Raw genomic sequence first — 20,430 nt, 5'->3', positions numbered from 1 at the left:
TGAACGTGTATCGGTCTCCATATACGCTCGTCTGTATGAAGTGCTTGCCTTGTATCCTCACTGTCCTTATAATAACCTGGACGTGGGTTACATCTCTCTTTGTACTTTAAAATGTTTAAAAAATTTAGTTTAAAATATTGTTAAAAACTTAAATATAAATGATCCTGGCCATTCAAATTAATAAAAAAGCAATGTCGCAGAGCTTTTAGGATGACGTCACTATATAGACCGAATTTATCTCAGCACCCCCAGCTGTGACTGACTTCCAGCGCCCCTGTAGTTGGATGATTTTATTGAAATATTTCTATTACAAATTATGAATGTGTACACAGTACACAGTCATACATGTGTAAAAATAGAGTGCACCCACGCATGTGTGTATTTCCAAATTATATATTTATATTATGCATAATGATAATGTCTGTGTGATGTGTATGTATGTTTGTGTTTTGTATTTTTAGTGGAGTGTAGAAAGAAGTGGAATAACTTATAGGCGGGAGGTTAGCAGAGGGACAGTGGAAGTACAGTGCCATCATGGGCTTTTTAACCATTTCATGGAGGCAAGAGCCAGCAGTGGGAACACGCCGGAAAAGGATTAGGGAGCCCATGGCAACTGAAGAGAAACCAAACCAAACCAAACTGGAAGGCAAATCAAGTCAGCCAGTCAGTCATATAGCCAGTCATACAGCCAGTCAGTCAAATACTGAGGCAAGAGGGAGAGCGCTTAAAAAAAGACTCAATGGTGCTATGACGGTATTTGAGAAATGCCTCTTGACTGCATTAAACAGGGCAGAGGCATCATCTACACCAGACCACCTGCCGTCAGAGGACCCAGATGAACTATTCTTTCTAAGCTTGTTGCCCTAAATTAAATAGCTAAAACCAAGAAGAAAGGAGAGGCTGAAATTTGAAATTCACAAAATAGTTTATGAGGCCCAGTGCAGTTAAGAAGAAGAGGAGAGCGGGGTACAGAAGGCCATGAGGAGTGTTAGTAAGCTTATTTGCTCTCATGGTCCTGTCAGCTGTACCTTGAGCAGTCAGTGTTCATATTGTTAAAGCTTTTTTGTTATGTGTTGAAAAAAATAACTAAGGTTTGATAAATAAATACATGCATGCATTTGCTTCAGCTTTCAATCTGTTCCTTTTTGTGATTGTTAAGAGGCTAATTTTTTTTTTTACCTTCATGATTTGATATATTCAACAATTTAGTACTTATTACAGTTCATAGCCTGTTAGAGTGTGTTTACCATACTGCATTGACTGTAGGTCAAGCTTTAATATCTGTACTTTATGCTGTCATGGGGAGATTTATTTGCCTGGAGATACCATTGCATATCATTGTCAGCATATCATTGTTTTAAGAAATGACACACGAAAAAATTGCTCTTTTATTCAAATGTGGGTGGCTCTTAAAAGAAGCTCTTAAAAGAGCCTTTGGTTTGGTTCAGTGAAGAATCTTTCATGCCTGTGGCTGCCAAGGAACTGCACCCTCAGCACTGAAGCATTTCACAAGTGTCTCCCTAAAACGCATTGTTTCCCATGCAGCATTGTTGCTTGGCTGATGTTGTGCAGTGCAGAAGCTTCTCTGTCACCAACATAGGAAACCGCCCTCATTAGCCGCGTTTCCACTGTCGGGCCAGGGCCGGGCCAGGGCTTTAAACGGGCCTTGCCGGGCTAATAGCCTCGGGCTAATAGCACCGGGCCTGCGTTTCCACTGCCGGGCCAGAAGCTCCACAGCGCTTCACTAAAACACGCCCGTAACACACCTCTCTGGAACAACGTCACACTAACCCATTCACCAACAAATGGAAGTTTTATCAGAAAACTAATCAGAAATCACTGGAAACAGCGTTGAAAACAAACATGATAAAAGCGGCCGTTTGCTGGCATTTTTGTTGTTTACTTGAATATTTAAAACCAAAGCATCGATGTTTTACCACAGGTTTACAATAAAAAGTGATACATTGATCATAATGAATTAATTTGTCAAAATTACACATTAGTCACTCAGAAATAAATTACTGTTAGGTCTATTTCACAAAAGAAAGAGGACACACTTACTTCTTCAGTCGCGTCTGTTACTGTTTATCTGGTAGTTAAAGGACATATTTACATCACATTTAGAAAGAATGATAATTTCTACAAATATATGCCACCAAAAATACGACCTGAGGAGCTTTAGCACTCTCTCTCGACTCCCATACAGATATTTTCCGTCAGAGAAACAGAGGAAGCTCCCGCTTTATTTTATGATAGTCCGGTATAAAGAGACGAGACGTAGGCTACTGACAGATAAAATAAAAACATGACTGTGATAGCCTTTATGATTGGTCTGATTTCTTCAAGCGTTCACTGTTTTTTTACTATGCGTATCTTCAAGCGTTTACTATGTTTACTATGGTAATGGTTAGCGCGCATAGTCTTTTGCATCACAAACACAAGGCATTCAAACATGAACTCGAGTTAAATTATTTTAAAAGTCTTTAATGCTGACAGAATCATCCTGCGCTGCCGTCTCCCGACTCAGGTGAACTCCGCCTCTGTTCGTAACCACTCCTCTAGCCCGAGCTGGCCCGCTCTGGCCCAAGGTATTCGACGGCCCAGAAATCCTGGCCGTTGGCCCAGAGTAAGCCCCGATCAAGCCCCGGAAGTGACAGTGGAAACGCGACTGGCCCTGGCACGCACTAGCACGGCCCGGCCCTGGCCCGACAGTGGAAACGCGGCTATTGTCCTCCGCAGGAAGTTGTGTTGAACACAGGTGGGCTTTATACAGGTTTCTGCGTTGGAAGGACTGACCCCAATAACGCGCCGGTACATTCGCCACTGTGCTGCAAGTATATCAAACGCATTCTCCATAGTCAGTCTTGCCCGTGAAAGCCTATAGTTAAACACCCTGTGTCTACTGGGAAGGGTTGTACTTGGGAAGGGTCTCATCAGGTCTCTACGGAGAGGGAAGGCTTTATCTGTCACAAAGATGTCCTCTGCTTCTGGCAGCAGCGTGTCCTCAGGTAAGCCAAGGCTGGCACAGCGTAGAGCATTACTGAAAGGACTATTAGCCAGAGTCCCACCATCACTGCTCTTTCCATAACTGCCAACATCTATGATACGGAAGCAGTATTTGGCATCTACAACTGCTAAAAGGACAATATGTATGTCCCTTTGTAGTTGTAGAATAGACCCAGAATTTTTGGGAGCCTGGATCACTACATGCTTCCCATCAATAATCTTACACAGTTTGGAAAATTCCAGCGATGGTAGAACTTCTACTACAATTTTCCGCCAATCTTCTGTGGTTGGAAAAGGCATATACTTCTCCACCAGGGAGTCCCAAATGGCCTCTGCCCCAATTCTAGATACAGTGCTGTGCCCAACCCGGTGCTGAAGGCAAAGCTGCGGTAAGAGTCCCCTGTTGCAAGGAACCTGTAAAAATGTGAAATATGCACATCCTCCCTACAGGATGCCTCCACAAGTGAGGCAAATAATGTTAGAGACTCTGTTTAGGAAACAGACAGGTTGTTGGCAAGACTAGGTCAGTAAAATAGACCAGGTCAGCCTCCCAGGTGGCGTGTGGGGTTGACTTTATGTCCCCCTCAAAAAGTGACTGGACGGGACTCCTTTCGGACCCCCTGGCCAAATTCCCTTAAAGGAACCCCTTCCAAGGAAGCTGTTGGTTCCAGGCCTTTGAGCGGCCTTGGTAGGACTTCATTGTATCGGAGGCCTCTTTGAGGCTTTAAGCTTGGGCAATGGCCATAGGGAATACTGTCACTGACTGTATGTGACCCAAATGGGAGTATTTGGCATTTCAGTGAAACTGCAATATCTGACGTTTTTGTCACAGCCATAATTTGGCATGCACTACCCTCTGCATGGTGGGATTGTATATCGTTCCCCATAGCGGCATCGACGCAGTGCGAGTTCCCTCTCGAGAGGGAAAGTCTCAGGTTACGACTGTAACCTATGTTCCCTGAGAACAGGGAACGAGACACTGCGTCGCTAGCCATGCCTCGGGAATGCCGGCTGAACAGACCCTTCAGACGATAAGTGGATGACATGTTCTCTAGGCACCCCTTTTATACTTCCAGGTCACACTAGTAGTAACGTCATAGGCTGTCGCTGGTCAATAACGATTGTCGTGATTGGATAACAGAGTATGTGAGCGGAGTGGAGCGGCAACAATTTTCCCTCCGAGCTCCAAGCATTTAATAATCCCTCCGCTCCAGCTCCACTCCAGGTTCACCATTTACCGCTCCTCACTCAATGATATTAGAAACACAGCTGCGTTTTCACTCTCCGAGTATGCTTTGAAATCTCGCAAAAGTTCTGCTCATAATATATAGGCATATTAAATGAAAAAAATAAATAATAATAAACAATACAGAATAGTTCCCTATCGTCCGGTCACTACGACGTACGTCGTGGTGAACGACGAATAGGAATCTCGCTAGAGAGGCCAATCTACTTCGAGTGAAACTAAAACAAGCCAATACACATTGGCGTGCAATCATTTGTATCAGCTGCGCAGCCTCGCAGCGCGGGTATTTAACGAGCAGCTGATGCGATTGCACTTCAGCTTTTTGCTTCGGAGCCAAGCACTTCGATGCGTCTTCTGAGAGTGGAAGGAAACGAGCCTTTTGGATCTCTCTTTCGGTGCGGGTGTCACAACACGGCAGCGGGGACAGTCTTCTTTTTCTTCTTTGTGTGTTTGTCTTTCTGTGGTTTGTCACGGTAAACTGAGCAAACAAAAAAGGCTGTTTTTACAGCTGGTAAGGTGCGCCGCGAGCGCTCAAAGGCTGTTATTACAGCTGGTAAGACAGCGAGAAGAGAGAGAGCGCACAGACGGGTGCACATTCCCGTTTGTGTTCGCAGTGTCTGTTCCCCCTGTGTGTTTCAGCACCAGTGAGAGCAGTCCCTAAAAGAGCTTACACAGATAGAGAGCGTCTTTTTCAAGTGAGAAAAAATGACTTTCTATCTGTGTGTTTCTGGATGCGGTCGTTACCTGGGCTCACAGGATGGTCACAAACGCTGCCTCGTGTGTCTGGGCATTAAACACGCTGAGGCAGCGTTTGTGGATGAGTCATGTACCCATTGTGGGAAGATGACCATCGCGGAGCTGCGGTCGAGACTCACGTTCCTGCAAAGGGGCGGAGTCCCCGTGCCGCTGCCTCGATCCAATCCTCCTCAGAGGGTTGCTTCGGGCAGTGACGTGGGTGACCTGAGGATCACGGTGAGCGCGTCTCCTTCGGGGAACCAACCCCCTAGGAGCCCTCACCCCTCTCATGCTCCGCAGCCAGTTGAGCCCCCATTGGAGAAAGCTGGACCATCCTCGCGGTGTGTACCGGTTGTCTCCTTTGGGGCTCCCTGTGAGGATCAGATGTCGATCGCGGCATCGGAGGGTGGGTCAGATGTCTCTGCGGATGACGACTCAGCGCCGTTACCTCCTTCGGGTGTGTCAACGATGCCTGAGACGGACCCGGAGATGATGGCCATGCTTTCCCGGGCCGCCAACGGGGTCGGGCTCGTGTGGAATCCTCCACCGTGTCCCGAACCCTCGAGGTTGGACGATTGGTATCTCGGGGTGGCGCGCGCTGGTTCTCAGCAACCCACCCCAGTGCCTTTCTTCCCGGAAGTGCATGAGGAGCTTACAGGGGCGTGGACGGCACCTTTCACTGCCAGAAACCGTTCCGGTGGCTCCTCCTCCCTCACCACCCTTGATGGCGGGGCAGCTAAGGGATACACGCGCATCCCGCCAGTGGAACGGGCCGTTGCTATGCAACTGTGCCCTAACTCCACTTGGCGCGGAGAACCGTGTCTCCCTTCACGGGCCTGTAAGTACTCGTCGGATCTAACCGGCAAGGCTTACAAGGCCTGTGGGGAAGCTGCCTCTGCCATGCACGCCATGGCGTTGCTGCAGGTTCATCAGGCCAAGGCACTGAAGAACCTGCACGAGGGTGGTCATGATCCCCAAGTTCTTCAGGAACTTCGTATCGCGACGGACCTCGCGCTTCGTGCGACGAAGGTGACCGCGCGGTCGGTGGGTCGTGCGATGTCCACCATGGTGGTCCAGGAACGCCATCTCTGGCTGTGTCTGGCGGACATGCGGGAGACCGACAAGCTCCGGTTCCTTAACGCCCCCGTGTCCCAGACCGGCCTCTTCGGCGACGCGGTCGAGAACTTCGCCCAGCAGTTCTCGGCTGTACAAAAGCAGACTGAGGCCATCCGTCACATCCTGCCGCGGCGGCCAGCTGCTGCTCCCACCCCTCCGTCTGCGGCTCCTCAGTCTGCTCGTCGCCGAGGGCGGCCTCCTGCGTCTGCCCCTGCTCCCGCGCCGCCGCAGCAGCCTCCATCTAAACGGCGCCGTGGAGCCAGTCGCAGGCGGGCCGCCCCGCCCGTCCAGGACCCCGCTAAGAAGGGCGGCAAAGCCAGGAGCAAGCGGCCCTAGGACGGGCGACCCAGAGATGGCAGGGACTGCTCTCCAGGAGACGATGACCGCATCGCTCCATCCCCCGGAAGAGGGCCGGGTGGAAAATCCTTGTTTTCCTTTTGTTTTTGTTCCGCCGCTGGCCTCAAAACCAGCGGTACCCAAATTTTCAATAAAAGAGCAGTTTCTTACATCTCTGGGTCCGAAGAGGGCCCGGAGAGCAGTGGGGGGAGAGAATCCTCACAACTCTCATCCGCCTCTTCTATCGCCAGCAGGCAGCAGTGTGCAGTTCGAGGACGCAACCAAGCCGCCTCCTGCACCTCCGGCCTCGTGGAATCAGGTAAGTGTTGCACAGCACACTCAGACTCCGCTACGGGCTGCCTCCCAGAGAGAGCCTCCCGAGTCGAGCCCCTGTGTTCCACCTCGCTGCCCCACTCCGGGTACGCCTACGGTTCCTTTGGTCCCGCTTGTACGGTCTCTGCGAGCCTGGTTAGCGCTCCCCAGTCCGTCTCGCTGGCTCATTCGGACCATCAGACTCGGCTATGCGATTCAGTTCGCCCGGCGTCCCCCCAAGTTTCGGGCCATCCACTCCACTACAGTGAGAGCAGCCGATGCCCATGTCTTGCGTGCGGAGATCGCAGTCCTACTGGCAAAGGATGCGATAGAGCCGGTCCCTCCAGCCGATATGAGGTCAGGGCACTACAGTCCCTACTTCATTGTACCCAAGAAAGGAGGTGGGTTACGACCGATCTTGGACCTGCGAGTTTTGAATCGGAGCCTTCACAAGCTACCGTTCAAAATGCTTACGCAGAAACGCATTTTCGAATGCATCCGTCCCCAAGATTGGTTCGCAGCGATCGACCTGAAGGACGCGTACTTTCATGTCTCGATTCTTCCTCGACACAGGCCGTTTCTGCGCTTTGCATTCGAGGGTCGAGCATATCAGTACAAGGTCCTGCCCTTCGGGCTGGCCCTGTCCCCCCGTGTCTTCACGAAAGTCACGGAGGGGGCCCTTGTTCCCATGAGAGAACAGGGCGTTCGCATTCTCAACTATCTCGACGACTGGCTCATACTGGCACACTCTCGAGATCAGTTATGCGAACACAGGGACCTCGTGCTCAGGCACCTCAGCCAGCTGGGCCTTCAGGTCAACTGGGAGAAGAGCAAACTCGCCCCCGTGCAGAGGATCTCTTATCTCGGTATGGAGTTGGATTCGGTCGCACAGACAGCGCGCCTCACAGAGCAACGCGCTCAGTCGGTGCTGAACTGCTTGAACTCGTTCAAAGGCAGGACGGCGGTCCCACTGAAATGTTTTCAGAGGCTCCTGGGGCATATGGCAGCGGCAGCAGCGGTAACTCCGCTCGGGCTGCTTCATATGAGACCGCTTCAGCACTGGCTTCACGGCCGAGTCCCGAGATGGGCGTGGCATCACGGCACTCACCGGGTGGCAATCACACCGGCGTGCCGCCAGACCTTCAGCCCGTGGTCAGACCCCTCGTTCCTTCGGGCAGGAGTCCCCTTGGAACAGGTGTCCAGGCATGCTGTGGTATTCACAGATGCCTCTGCCACCGGCTGGGGTGCCACGTACAACGGGCATGCAGTATCAGGGGTGTGGACGGGCCCCCAACTGCACTGGCACATCAACTGCCTCGAGTTGCTAGCAGTTCGTCTCGCTCTGAGCCGCCTAAAAAGGCCACTACAGGGCAGAGACGTGCTGGTCCGTACGGACAACACTGCGACCGTTGCGTACATCAACCGTCAAGGTGGTCTACGCTCCCGTCGCATGTCGCAACTCGCCCGCCATCTCCTCCTTTGGAGTCAGAAGCGTCTGAGGTCCCTTCGAGCCATGTATGTCCCCGGTGTGCTCAACCGTGTGGCCGACGAGCTATCACGAGCTGTGCTCCCGGGAGAATGGCGACTCCACCCCCAGGTGGTTCAGCTGATCTGGAGAGAGTTCGGGGAGGCTCAGGTAGACCTGTTTGCCTCCTCAGAGACCTCCCACTGCCAGCTGTTTTACTCCCTGACCGAGGGAACACTCGGCACGGACGCACTGGCTCACAGCTGGCCCCGGGGCCTCTGCAAATATGCATTTCCCCCAGTGAGCCTACTTGCACAGACCCTGTGCAAAGTCAGGGAGGACGAGGAGCAGGTCCTTCTGGTGGCTCCCTATTGGCCCACCCGGACTTGGTTCCCAGAACTCATGCTCCTCGTGACAGTCCCTCCCTGGCCCATTCCTCTGAGGAAGGATCTTCTGACTCAGAGACGGGGCACCCTATGGCACCCGCGTCCAGACCTCTGGAAACTCCATGTCTGGTCCCTAGATGGGACGCGGAGGTTCTAGGTGACTTACCCCCAGAGGTACTTAACACCATCACTTCTGCGCGAGCGCCGTCTACGAGACGTGCGTACGCCTTGAAGTGGAACCTGTTCGTTGAGTGGTGTTCCTCCCGTAGAGAGGACCCCCGAAGATGTTCGATAGGGTCAGTGCTTTCCTTCTTGCAGCAAGGGTTGGAGCGAAGGCTGTCTCCCTCCACCCTTAAAGTACATGCTGCTGCTATTTCAGCATATCATGACCACATAGATGGCAAAACAGTTGGGAAGCACGACCTGGTCGTCAGGTTCCTTAGGGGGGCGAGACGATTAAATCCTCCTCGTCCCCCCTCCATACCCTCTTGGGACCTTTCCCTGGTGCTCCGAGCACTTCAGGATGCTCCCTTTGAGCCTTTGCAGTCAGCAGACTTAAAGCTTCTCTCCTTGAAGACTTTGCTGCTGATTGCACTGGCTTCGATCAAGAGGGTAGGGGACCTGCAAGCATTTTCGGTCGACGAATCGTGCCTAGAGTTCGGGCCGGGTGACAACCATGTTGTACTGAGACCCCGGCCTGGCTATGTGCCCAAGGTTCCTACCACTCCCTTTAGAGATCAGGTAGTGAACCTGCAAGCGCTGCCCCTGGAGGAGGCAGACCCAGCCCTGGCTTTGCTCTGTCCCGTTCGCGCTCTGCGTATGTACGTGGACAGAACTCAAAGCATCAGGACCTCAGACCAGCTCTTTGTCTGTTACGGAGGCCAGCAGAAGGGAAAGGCTGTCTCCAAGCAGAGGATGGCCCACTGGATAGTGGATGCCATCGCCTTGGCTTACCAAGCTCAAGGCGTGCCCTGCCCGCTCAGGTTGCATGCACACTCCACGAGAGGCGTTGCATCCTCCTGGGCGCTGGCACGTGGCTCCTCGCTAACAGATATCTGTAGAGCTGCGGGCTGGGCGACACCTAACACGTTCGCTAGATTCTATAGCCTACGTGTAGAGCCTGTGTCCTCCCGTGTTCTCACCCTAAACGGGTAGAAGCACTGTGAGTACCGGCTCTGTCGGCTTGCTGCATCCTACTGTGCATCCTTATTGCTCCAGAGTCGAACCTGTTGAGTCCTCCAACACCCTCGGCACGGACATGGCGGAGCGTCCAGTGCCAGGCCTTTATCCGCTGAATCCTTGAGATCCGGGTCTCGGCTGGGTCCCATATGTGTGACCCTACGGGGATCCCATATGTGTATATTCTCCACGGCTGCTCCTAAACGGAAGCCCGTGTCTTTCCCTTGGGCTAAGTCACCCATTATTCATATGCAGTACAACCCTCGGGTTAGTCCATATGTCTATTCCCACATAACTCTTCTTAAGAATGTGGCTCCCGCAGCGTTCCCCTCCCTCAGATCGGGCACGCTTTCCCAGTGTTATCCAATAATCTCACTGTATGGGTTATAACGGAACAACAGTGACGGATACTCTCGGTGTAAGCCTTCTCCTATCGTTCTTCCAGGCAAGAAGGTGTGGAGGCTTACACAGGGCGCTGGATGGGGTGCAGCAGCTGTGGCGCTTTGGTAGGGATTCCTATTCGTCGTTCACCACGACGTACGTCGTAGTGACCGGACGATAGGGAACGTCTCGGTTACATATGGTAACCCTCGTTCCCTGAGGGAGGGAACGGAGACGTACGTCCCGTCGCCACATCTGCTGCTACCCGCAGGGGCGTCCAGCTTTTTCAGGCTTGGCTCCTCAGCAAAAAACTGAAGTGCAATCGCATCAGCTGCTCGTTAAATACCCGCGCTGCGAGGCTGCGCAGCTGATACAAATGATTGCACGCCAATGTGTATTGGCTTGTTTTAGTTTCACTCGAAGTAGATTGGCCTCTCTAGCGAGATTCCTATTCGTCGTTCACCACGACGTACGTCTCCGTTCCCTCCCTCAGGGAACGAGGGTTACCATATGTAACCGAGACGTTTCAATGAGGTTTATTGGATAGTGTGCAAACTTTTCCTAATACATGTTAAGCTTATTACATGGTTATCAGCATTAAAAGTTAAATATTGCTGATTTTTGCAGTGCACATTTTGTTTGGAAAGAAGAAAATAACTAGCCTACGTTTTCATCAGTTATTTTATCCACGGGTCGCTACATTTCTTACAAATTTCTGCTCATTCAAAATCAAATACAGACAGCACTGTAAGATTACATTTGTTTGAAAGCAATGCATTCGTGAGAGAGCGATTGCGTGTGTTACCTGTTTAAAATGTGCTTCCACCCGATCTAGCCCGATCTCATGAAAGTATATATATAGCACAAATTTTATTTGATGATACGCACTTAATGGCATGTAATACGCATGCACTCCACACCCCTAATCCTACCCAAGGGGGTTAGTGTGTATCATTTGCACGCAAAAACTATTTTTGGCATATAAATGGCACGAGAAATCAAATTTGTGCTATAGTTATGCACTTTCATGAGATCGTGTTGCCCGATTATATTCAATAGGCTTGAGAACCTCCCGCAGCCACTCATGTGACTCGGCATCATTATAACCTTCACATTTTTTTCTGATTTGAGTGATCCATCTGTATCATGCTAGCTAAATGTGTTTAACGTGTGAATTCGAACTAAAAATGCAGTTCTTTAATGGGCCGTTGGCATGAATTGTACTCGTGATGGAGCGGGAGTGGAGTGGTCTCGGAGCGAGTGAAAACCACGGCGCTCCGACTTTAAAAAAATCCGCTCCGCACTCCATACTCTGTTGGATAAGCTTTTAGACACCGGTTCACGTGGAGGGCTTTCCCCATAGCGTCATCGACACAATGTCTTGTTCCCTGTTCTCAGGAAACATATTACAGTCATAACCTGAGACGTTATAGTTCTCTTACGAGAGGTTCTCTCGTATTGCGTAAGCTAGCTTACGCTGCGGGAAAGTCTCCTTTCTCGAGATACTGAAGCCAAAAATTATCCTTAATTTTTTAAAACTTTGTCAACGCAGTGCGGCAGCCTGCAGACCTAGGGCAGGCGAATTGCGTGCCCATTGGCTGCTCTGCGGCAACTGCAGCAGCCTATGGCTGAGCCTTGCGCGTGACGTCACGTCCAATGAGCGCGCTTGGCGCGCTTAATGCGTCACAGCCCGTCATTAGGGGTGTGGCTTAGCGTATATAAGCAAGGAACAGAGGCTGCTTCACTGATTTCTGTCTCTTCAGCGAAGCTCTTCGCATCGCTGATCTCCGAGGAAGCCGCCGTCGAATCAAGCGACCAGCACGCCGAGGATTTCAGCCTGAGGACGCCGGCCGCTCGCCGCCTTCAGCCTTCCCTGCCTGCTGCGCCATCCGGCATATATATCCTTTTATTGCTCTGTGTTGTGTGTTTGTGTGTCCGCCGCGACACACCTGCATCTAAAAGAGCGCGAGGCGTTGTTGCAAATGCCTCGCTCATCCTGTGGCTCGTGCAGAGCCGCGCTCAGCGACGGAGACCGCCACGTGGTGTGCACTCTCTGCCTGGGCTTCGACCACGCAGCCCGCGCTCTCTCCGAGGGCGGCTGCAATCAGTGTGAGGAATTACCGATGTCGACCCTACGGGCTCGACTCGCTAAGTTCGAGGAACCTCCACCTTCTCCGGCCACTTCTTCCGGGCCACGTAAGAAGAAGCGTCGCTCCCAAAGGCCGCCGGAACTGGACGCTACAGCTGAGTGCTCGCCGGAACCTCTCCCGCGAGCCTCGCTCTCTCCTTCCCCCCCACCCTTCACCGACGCGCAGCTGCCGGCCTCTGCCCGCACTGCCGTCGTCCTGGGGGATGATGCAGATGATGCCGCTGACAGCTGCTCTCTGCTCGCGTCTGACAGCGAGGAGTGGTCGGGCTCTCACCGCTCCGCCCCCTCGACTTTGGAGTCTACTAGATCACGTGCTAGTGTTGACGCGGAGCTTCTCCGCCTCCTCACTCAAGCGGTCGAGAGAATGGGACTGGATTGGTCCCCACCTAAGGAGCCGGAGCCCAATCGCCTTGACGGGTGCTTTTTACCTAGCCGCCGCCCTGCGCCTGCCTCTAGGTCAGCACCCTTCCTGCCTGAGCTCCACACCGAGCTCTCAAAATCCTGGAACGCTCCGTTCTCCACCAGACTCCGCTCGCCAGTCTCCTCGGCTCTCTCCCAGGTGGACGGAGCCGCCGAGAACGGCTATAACAGTATCCCCGCCGTTGAGGAAGCTGTGGCAACGCACCTTTGCCCGCCGTCTGCTAGATGGCGCTCAAAGTCTGCCCTGCCGTCTAAAGCCTGCAGGACCACCTCAGCTCTCGCCGGCCGCGCTTTCACCGCCTCCGGCCAGGCTGCTTCCGCCCTGCACTCAATGGCCGTCCTTCAGATCCTTCAAGCCGACCTCCTCCGTGAACTGGATGAGAAGGGCTCGGGTCAGTCTGCCTTAACTGATCTGCGCAGCGCTACGGATCTTGCGCTACGCGCCACCAAGACCGCTGCTCAAGCCATTGGCAGATCCATGGCCGCGCTCACCGTCATCGACAGACACCTCTGGCTGACGCTCGCTGACATGAGTGACTCAGAGCGCGCTGTTTTCCTGAACGCACCACTCTCGCCCACCGGCCTCTTTGGCCCTGCGGTCAGCGGAATTGTGGATCGGTTCTCCGAAGTACAGAAGGCGTCACAGGCGATGAACCTCTTCCTGCCCCGCCGTTCGAGCCCAGCCACAGGCCGCCCTCAAACTCAGCCTCCTTTGCGCAGCTCTAACCAGCGCTCTTCCAGGCCCCCCAGCGCTTCGCAGCGACGCCAGGGCAGTCGCCCCAGGTCACGCTCGACCAGCCGTCACAGACCGCCGCCCCCACGGGGCCCGCGGCCCAAGATCGCGTTGAAGCCTGAGCCCGCGAAGTCCTCCTAGCATCCGCAAGGAGGAAAAGATGGTTGGGTCCCGCTACGGCCGGACCGCCATCAAAACGCACAGCTCTGTCAGTCCCTTATGTTCAGGCTACTGCAGCAGCACACACCGCAGCCAACGAGCCAGTAATAACACTCGCTCGCCTGCACTCAAACGCCGTTTTCACGGCGACTCAGATAAATCTCAAAAAGAGTATAAGTGCTTTAAGTGTAGAAAATGTGCCCACACCCACGTGTTCACTGCTTCACACATGTACAATCCCCATGGTAACGCGCCCAGAGCGCTCTCTCATAAAGCGGCCTCACACCGCTCGAGTACTAAATGTAGGAAATGTGCCCACACTTCCGTGCCCACACCTACTCGCTGCTCGCTCTGTCACTCAGTTACCTCAAGTTGCTACGGCTCAAGCCGCAGGGATATTAAGTGTAGGAAAAGTGCCCACTCCCGTGTGCTCACTGCCTTACACAGACCAGGTTCCCATGGCAACGCGTCCAGAGCGCTATCTCTTAAAGCGGAAACTTTCCGCTCGAGCATCAAGTGCAGAAAATGTGCCCACAGCATTGTGCTCACACCTGCCCACTACCCGCTCTGCCAGACAGGTTGCAAACCTCATAAAGCTCCCAAACACTGGCCGTGTCATAAGTGCAAATCCCGCGCCAGCTCACGAGCACGCGCACCCACTTTCAGACACCATTATCCCCACGCCGCTCTCGCGCCTGGGTTATTTGGCAGCAGTTCACGCTCCATCGTCCGAGATCGAGCTTCTAAAATCTGCACAGTCGGCCAGCCCTGTTCTTCTGCCCTCGTGTCCGAGCATCGGCGGCGCGCGCGCCGCCCCATCCTCTCTGGTACAGGTTCCCCATCCCGCGCAACGCGGCGATCTGAACCCAGAGACCATTCGACCCCTAGCTATGCATGCAAAAGCATGGGAAGCTATTCAGGGCGCGTCAGAATGGGTGCTCAACACCATAAGACACGGCTATTCGCTCCAATTTGCTCGTCGCCCTCCGCGCTTTCTAGCGCAGACGGAAACGAAAGTGAGTTTGGAAACAGCGCATCTGCTTCAAGCAGAAATAGCAAAGCTGCTGCGAAAAGGGGCCATAGAACAAGTTCATCCTTCCTCGAGCGAGTCAGGCTTTTACAGCCGTTACTTCCTCGTTCCCAAGAAGGACGGAGCATTAAGACCTATTTTAGATCTGAGACATCTGAACAAGGCTCTCATGAGACGGCCGTTCAGGATGATTACAACCAGACAGATCCTTGCGCAAGTTCGCCCAGGAGACTGATTTATCTCTCTCGATCTGAAAGACGCGTATTTCCAGATCCAAATAACTCCCCGTCACAGGCCATTCTTGAGATTCGCCTTCGACGGTCGAGCTTATCAATACACAGTCCTGCCGTTCGGCCTGTCTTTAGCACCCCGTACATTTACGAAATGCATGGACACGGCTCTCGCTCCCCTGAGGAGTCAGGGAATGCGAATTCTGAACTATCTGGACGATTGGCTCGTTCTAGCGCAGTCAGAGACAGAACTTGTGTCTCACAGAACAGCGCTACTCGACCACCTGGAGGGTCTGGGTCTAGCGGTCAACTGGACCAAGAGCTCGCTCTCGCCCCGACAGTCAATTTCCTTTCTCGGAATAGAACTAGACTCGGTGGCAATGACGGCCAGATTGTCGGAGCAGCGCGCGCGCCGCATCCAGCGCCTCGCTGCATCCTTCAAAGAGGGCAACCGGGTTCCCCTGAAAGCATTTCAGCGCATTCTGGGGCATATGGCCTCAGCTGCAGCAGTGCTTCAGCTGGGTTTACTGCGCATGCGCCCGCTTCAACGCTGGCTGAAAGCGCGCGTATCCCATCGAGCCTGGGCGACCGGCGGCTCGCTAATCAGAGTGACTCAGGTCTGTCTCTCAGCCCTGCAGCCCTGGCTAGCAGCCGAATGGTATCACACTGGAGTGACTATGGGAGTGGTTTCACACCGGAAAGTTGTCTCAACAGACGCGTCCAACCTAGGTTGGGGAGCGCTCTTCGAAGGCAGACCGGTCTATGGCCACTGGTCAGACCAGGAGAATCTCCTACACATAAACTGTCTAGAGATGCTTGCGGTCGAGAAAGCGCTCATGCACTTCCTCCCATTCCTCCATGGTCACCATGTTCTAGTCCGCACGGACAACACTTCAGTAGTGGCCTATGTGAACCGCCAGGGCGGTGTCAGATCAAAGCAACTCTGCGCCCTGACGGAACGCCTCCTCGTATGGGCTCAGCACTCTCTGCGCTCTCTGAGAGCATCGCATGTGCCTGGCCATCTGAACGAGGGCCCCGACAGACTGTCCAGGGACAACGTTCCCCCTGGGGAGTGGTCTCTACACCCCCAAACAGTCCAGTCGCTGTGGCGCCGCTTTGGCAGAGTGAAAGTCGACCTCTTTGCGTCAAAAGACAACGCACACTGCCCAGTGTTCTTTTCAAAGAGCGAGGACGCGCTGGCCCAGACATGGCCCAGCGGCCCGCTATATGCGTTTCCACCGGTCTCTCTGCTGCCTCAGGTCATCGAGAGAGTCAGGAAAGCGCGCCACACAGTGCTCCTCATAGCCCCGTTCTGGGAGAACCAAGCTTGGTTCCCGGAACTCATACAATTGGCAGACTCAGCCCCCTGGCCGATTCCGGTGCGGAGAGACCTTCTCTCTCAAGCCCACGGCTCGATTTGGCATCCCCACCCAGAGCACTGGTCTCTGCATGCGTGGAGCCTCAACAATTACATGCTGATCTACCAGAAGGGGTGATGAACACGATCATACAAGCTAGAGCCCCCTCCACGAGGCGGCTCTACACGTCTAAATGGTCGGTGTTTAACAAATGGTGCACTACCAGAGGGCTTAATCCACAGACATGTGGGGTCTCGCACGTATTGTGCTTCCTTCAAGAGCTACTGGACGCGGGCAGGTCCCCCTCCACGCTCAAAGTCTATGTCGCGGCCATTTCAGCGCTCTCTGTCTCAGAGCCGGGCCGCGCATTAGGAAGGAACGAGTTTGTCATCCGCTTCCTTAGAGGAGCGAGGAGGATGAACCCCCCGCGACCCCCTTCGGTTCCTATGTGGGATCTTTCACTGGTCTTAGACGCACTGAAAGCACATCCCTTTGAACCCTTAGAAACTGTGGATATGAAATACCTCACGCTCAAAACCGTTTTTCTGATAGCTCTGTCTTCAGTAAAACGTGTGGGAGACCTTCACGCGTTATCCACTAACGCTGCGTGCCTCGAGTTCGGACCCAATAACTCTAAAGTTATTCTCAGACCGAGGCATGGGTACGTCCCCAAAATTCTGGGCACTCCCTTCAGAGCGCAGGTCATTTCCCTTTCAGCCCTGCAGAATGCTGGCTGCGAGGCAGATAGTAATCTCCTCTGCCCAGTTAGAGCGCTAAAAAGCTATATTTCACGCTCCGCCGCCTTCAGGCGTTCAGAGCAGCTCTTTGTTTCGTTTGGTGGGCGCACCAAGGGTCTCGCCGCCTCGAAACACACCCTGTCCAGATGGATAGTTGATGCTATCGCAGCTGCTTACGCATCTAAAAACCTGCAGTGCCCTTTGGGCATTCGGGCACACTCCACCAGAGGCATGGCCTCATCGTGGGCGTGGTCCAGTGGGATTCCCATTCATGACATTTGTGCGGCGGCAGGCTGGGCCTCCCCCTCCACATTTGTTAGGTTTTACAACCTGGAAGTCCCCGCTTTGCAGGCCAAAGTGCTATCAGTCTAAGTCTCGCGTAAGCCAGCCCACTGTCTGTGCGCGGGCTATGTTGCGGATTTAGCTCTACTGGTTGAGCTACACTATGTGGGAAGTGTTAGTTGGACCGGCTGTGCCGCTCCCTGCCCCATATCATGTGCTTGTGTACTGTGGTATCTTGGCCGCCCAGCTCCGCTTCGCGTTCCCTGGACCCCCCCCATGGGATTCATTCAGGATGCTGGGCGCGCGCACGGCGTTGACAAGGGTGTTCCCGCAGCGTAAGCTAGCTTACGCAATACGAGAGAACCTCTCGTAAGAGAACGTACTCGGTTACTAACGTAACCTCTGTTCTCTCTAGAGAGGGAACGAGTATTGCGTAACCCGCCGTGCTCTCGCCACGAGCTCATTTCGCTTCATGCGACAGAAACCAGTGAAGCAGCCTCTGTTCCTTGCTTATATACGCTAAGCCACACCCCTAATGGCGGGCTGTGACGCATTAAGCGCGCCAAGCGCGCTCATTGGACGTGACGTCACGCGCAAGGCTCAGCCATAGGCTGCTGCAGTTGCCGCAGAGCAGCCAATGGGCACGCGATTCGCCTGCCCTAGGTCTGCAGGCTGCCGCACTGCGTTGACAAAGTTTTAAAAAATTAAGGATAATTTTTGGCTTCAGTATCTCGAGAAAGGAGACTTTCCCGCAGCGTAAGCTAGCTTACGCAATACTCGTTCCCTCTCTAGAGAGAACAGAGGTTACGTTAGTAACCGAGTACGTTTTCATCTTTAGTGTGAACTTAGATTAATCAAAGACTGAACTTAGTTACCTGAACCTAGATTAATCAAAGCTTAACAAAGTGACCTAAACATTTTACTAGTAATCACACCTTTAATGTGTAATTCTACATGTAACGTTACAATAAATCATAGGTATAATTTAATTATTTTCGATTTCAGTTAATACAGGTGGAGCTGGGAAAGGTGTAGTGTTTCTGAAAGCTGCAACTACAACAAATGCTGACAAAGTATTTGAAGGTTGAGCACGCAAGCTCATTGGCTACTGATACAGCAGGAACCAATCAGCTGTGCCCTACAGAGAATGATGGACCGATCAGCCTGTTTCATGACATAACTTTTATTTGTTTTTGGGGAACTATTCCTATAAGCTTCAAGATTTACCTAAATCTTTCTAATAATACAAAAATAGCATATTTAACTTAAATAACCAATGGGGGTGTCAGGCAACAAATTGAATTATTTTATTATTATTATTATTGCCCACAGACTCTAGTCTCATTTATTGTAGGGTTATGTTTTAGACAGGCTGTGTAAGTTTGCAAGCATGTACAGATTTTAAACCTTTTTATTTCGGGAAGCACAAAATAGGCTTTAGCCTTTTCACTTCAAAGTTTTCTCATAGACTTTTTAAAAGCATTTCTTCTTTTGTATTCATTGAAAGCATTTATTCAAAGGGGTCATATATACAGATTGGTCATTTATAAAGCACTATATACATAAAGATGACTTATACACTATATACATAAAGATAAAACAAAGCAAAAGTGTCTGTGATGACTTGATGACATCTCTCCAGTCTTCAGTCTCTCATGTTCTGGCTCAGACGTGGACAGGCTCTGATCTCTAGTGTGGTGGCTTGAGTTCCTGTCAGGATGGGGTTGGACTTCAGGCTTCAGGTCAAGTCTCGAGCTTGAGCCCTCCACCAAGGACAGCAAGTATGTTATTTCCTGTCCAAGACAAAGATTATATAAGCAAGTCAACTCATGAATGTTTTTTTTGTTTTTTTTTAACACTGAATTTTATTCAACAGAATTTAATTATTGCAATTGCATCACTCATTCTGTTCGTTCATTCATCTCATTCATTTTCCTGTTTATTACCATGAAGCCGCTTTGAAACTATCTGTACTGTTTAAAGCGCAATATAAATGAAGGTGACTTGACTATAAAAAGAACATTACAATGAACAAAAATTTGAAAACCTCACTACAAATAATCCAGAATTGAAGACAAATGCTAATAATCCTACTTTGCCTGTTACTCTTCCTCACACCTGAAATCACGGATCGAGTGAATCTCCTGAAGTTCTCCATCCTACAGTAGATCATTTCTAATCCACTCATGTTGTAAGATCTGCTCTAACGTTGGGCGTTTAGTTGGATCCAGGGTTAGGCACTGGCTAATCAGATCACTGCATTCTGTACACATTTTATCAAGGAGAGAGAGAGCTGGTTAGTCATGACCATGTGACACTAATGTTGGCACCTATGAAAACAGCATCTGAAACATGATTAATATAAGGTAAAGTGTTCTTTATCTTTACTTTAAAGGTGAAGTATGTATTTTCTTCTGCACTAGTGAAACATTGCAAAATTACAAAATAAAGAATATATTTTAAAAAACCTACGTCATCCTAGGCCATCCCCAACTCAAACATCACAAACGCAGCTCTTACTGGTTCTTGTGAAGGCATGTTTCAGGTCCAACATATTAGGAATACTTTTAGCTGTGTTGCATTTGTCTTTATGAACATTGGTCTTTCTGAACGGATGCATGATGATGCTGTATGGTATTAAAGCATGCTTTATAGCGTGTAGCATCACAATGATCTGTTCACTTTGACGAGTTCATGACCTGTTTAATCTCCGAAAGTATAAATGCAGTGAATTTTGGCATTCACTTCTGTGACTAAAGCTACATTTCTTATAGTATTTAACTATATATAAAAATTGTACATACTTCACCTTTAACTGTGTCTGTACTGAGCCTTTTGCTTTATGTGTGTGTTTATTAATGTTTATCAATATTATTCACTCACCGTTGGATAAGCTGGTGTTCTGAAATGTAACTTTGGCTTCTTTGATTTCCGTTGGATTGTGAAAAGGAGGACATGCGTTCACCATCTCGTACAGCAACACTCCTAGAGCCCAGACATTTGCTGGGACGGCGTGAAATCGAGGTTCTGTGAAGACTTCAGGAGGGCAGTAATCCAGGACTCCTGTAAGAAAGACATTTGTGCATTGTTGAGCAATTTTTTCAAAGTGTCAAATAATCAGCAAGTCATTACATCCAGGTTTCCACACACTCCCAAAATGCTCACCAATG

At 51.3% G+C, this 20,430-nt stretch overlaps 1 protein-coding gene and 1 long non-coding RNA gene across 2 annotated transcripts in view; both read left to right on the top strand.

The window, feature by feature from the left end:
• The window catches only part of LOC309487134, a 175,176-nt gene that overhangs the window by 83,775 nt on the left and 70,971 nt on the right, over window positions 1–20,430 (top strand). The gene's annotated exons all lie outside the window — the stretch shown is intronic.
• LOC309486410 (uncharacterized protein) lies at window positions 5,045–6,652 on the top strand. Its single transcript, XM_082153706.1, has 2 exons — window positions 5,045–5,115; window positions 5,183–6,652. The coding sequence occupies exons 1-2, from the start codon at window positions 5,077–5,079 to the stop codon at window positions 6,437–6,439; spliced, it is 1,296 nt and encodes a 431-aa protein (XP_082009832.1). The 5' UTR covers window positions 5,045–5,076; the 3' UTR covers window positions 6,440–6,652.

Source organism: Leuciscus leuciscus (assembly GCF_965113295.1).
Source record: "Leuciscus leuciscus genome assembly, chromosome: 22".
Classification (NCBI taxonomy): Eukaryota; Metazoa; Chordata; class Actinopteri; order Cypriniformes; family Leuciscidae; genus Leuciscus; species Leuciscus leuciscus.
Note: the sequence above shows the minus strand (reverse complement) of the source record. Positions and strands in the feature narration are given on the sequence as shown.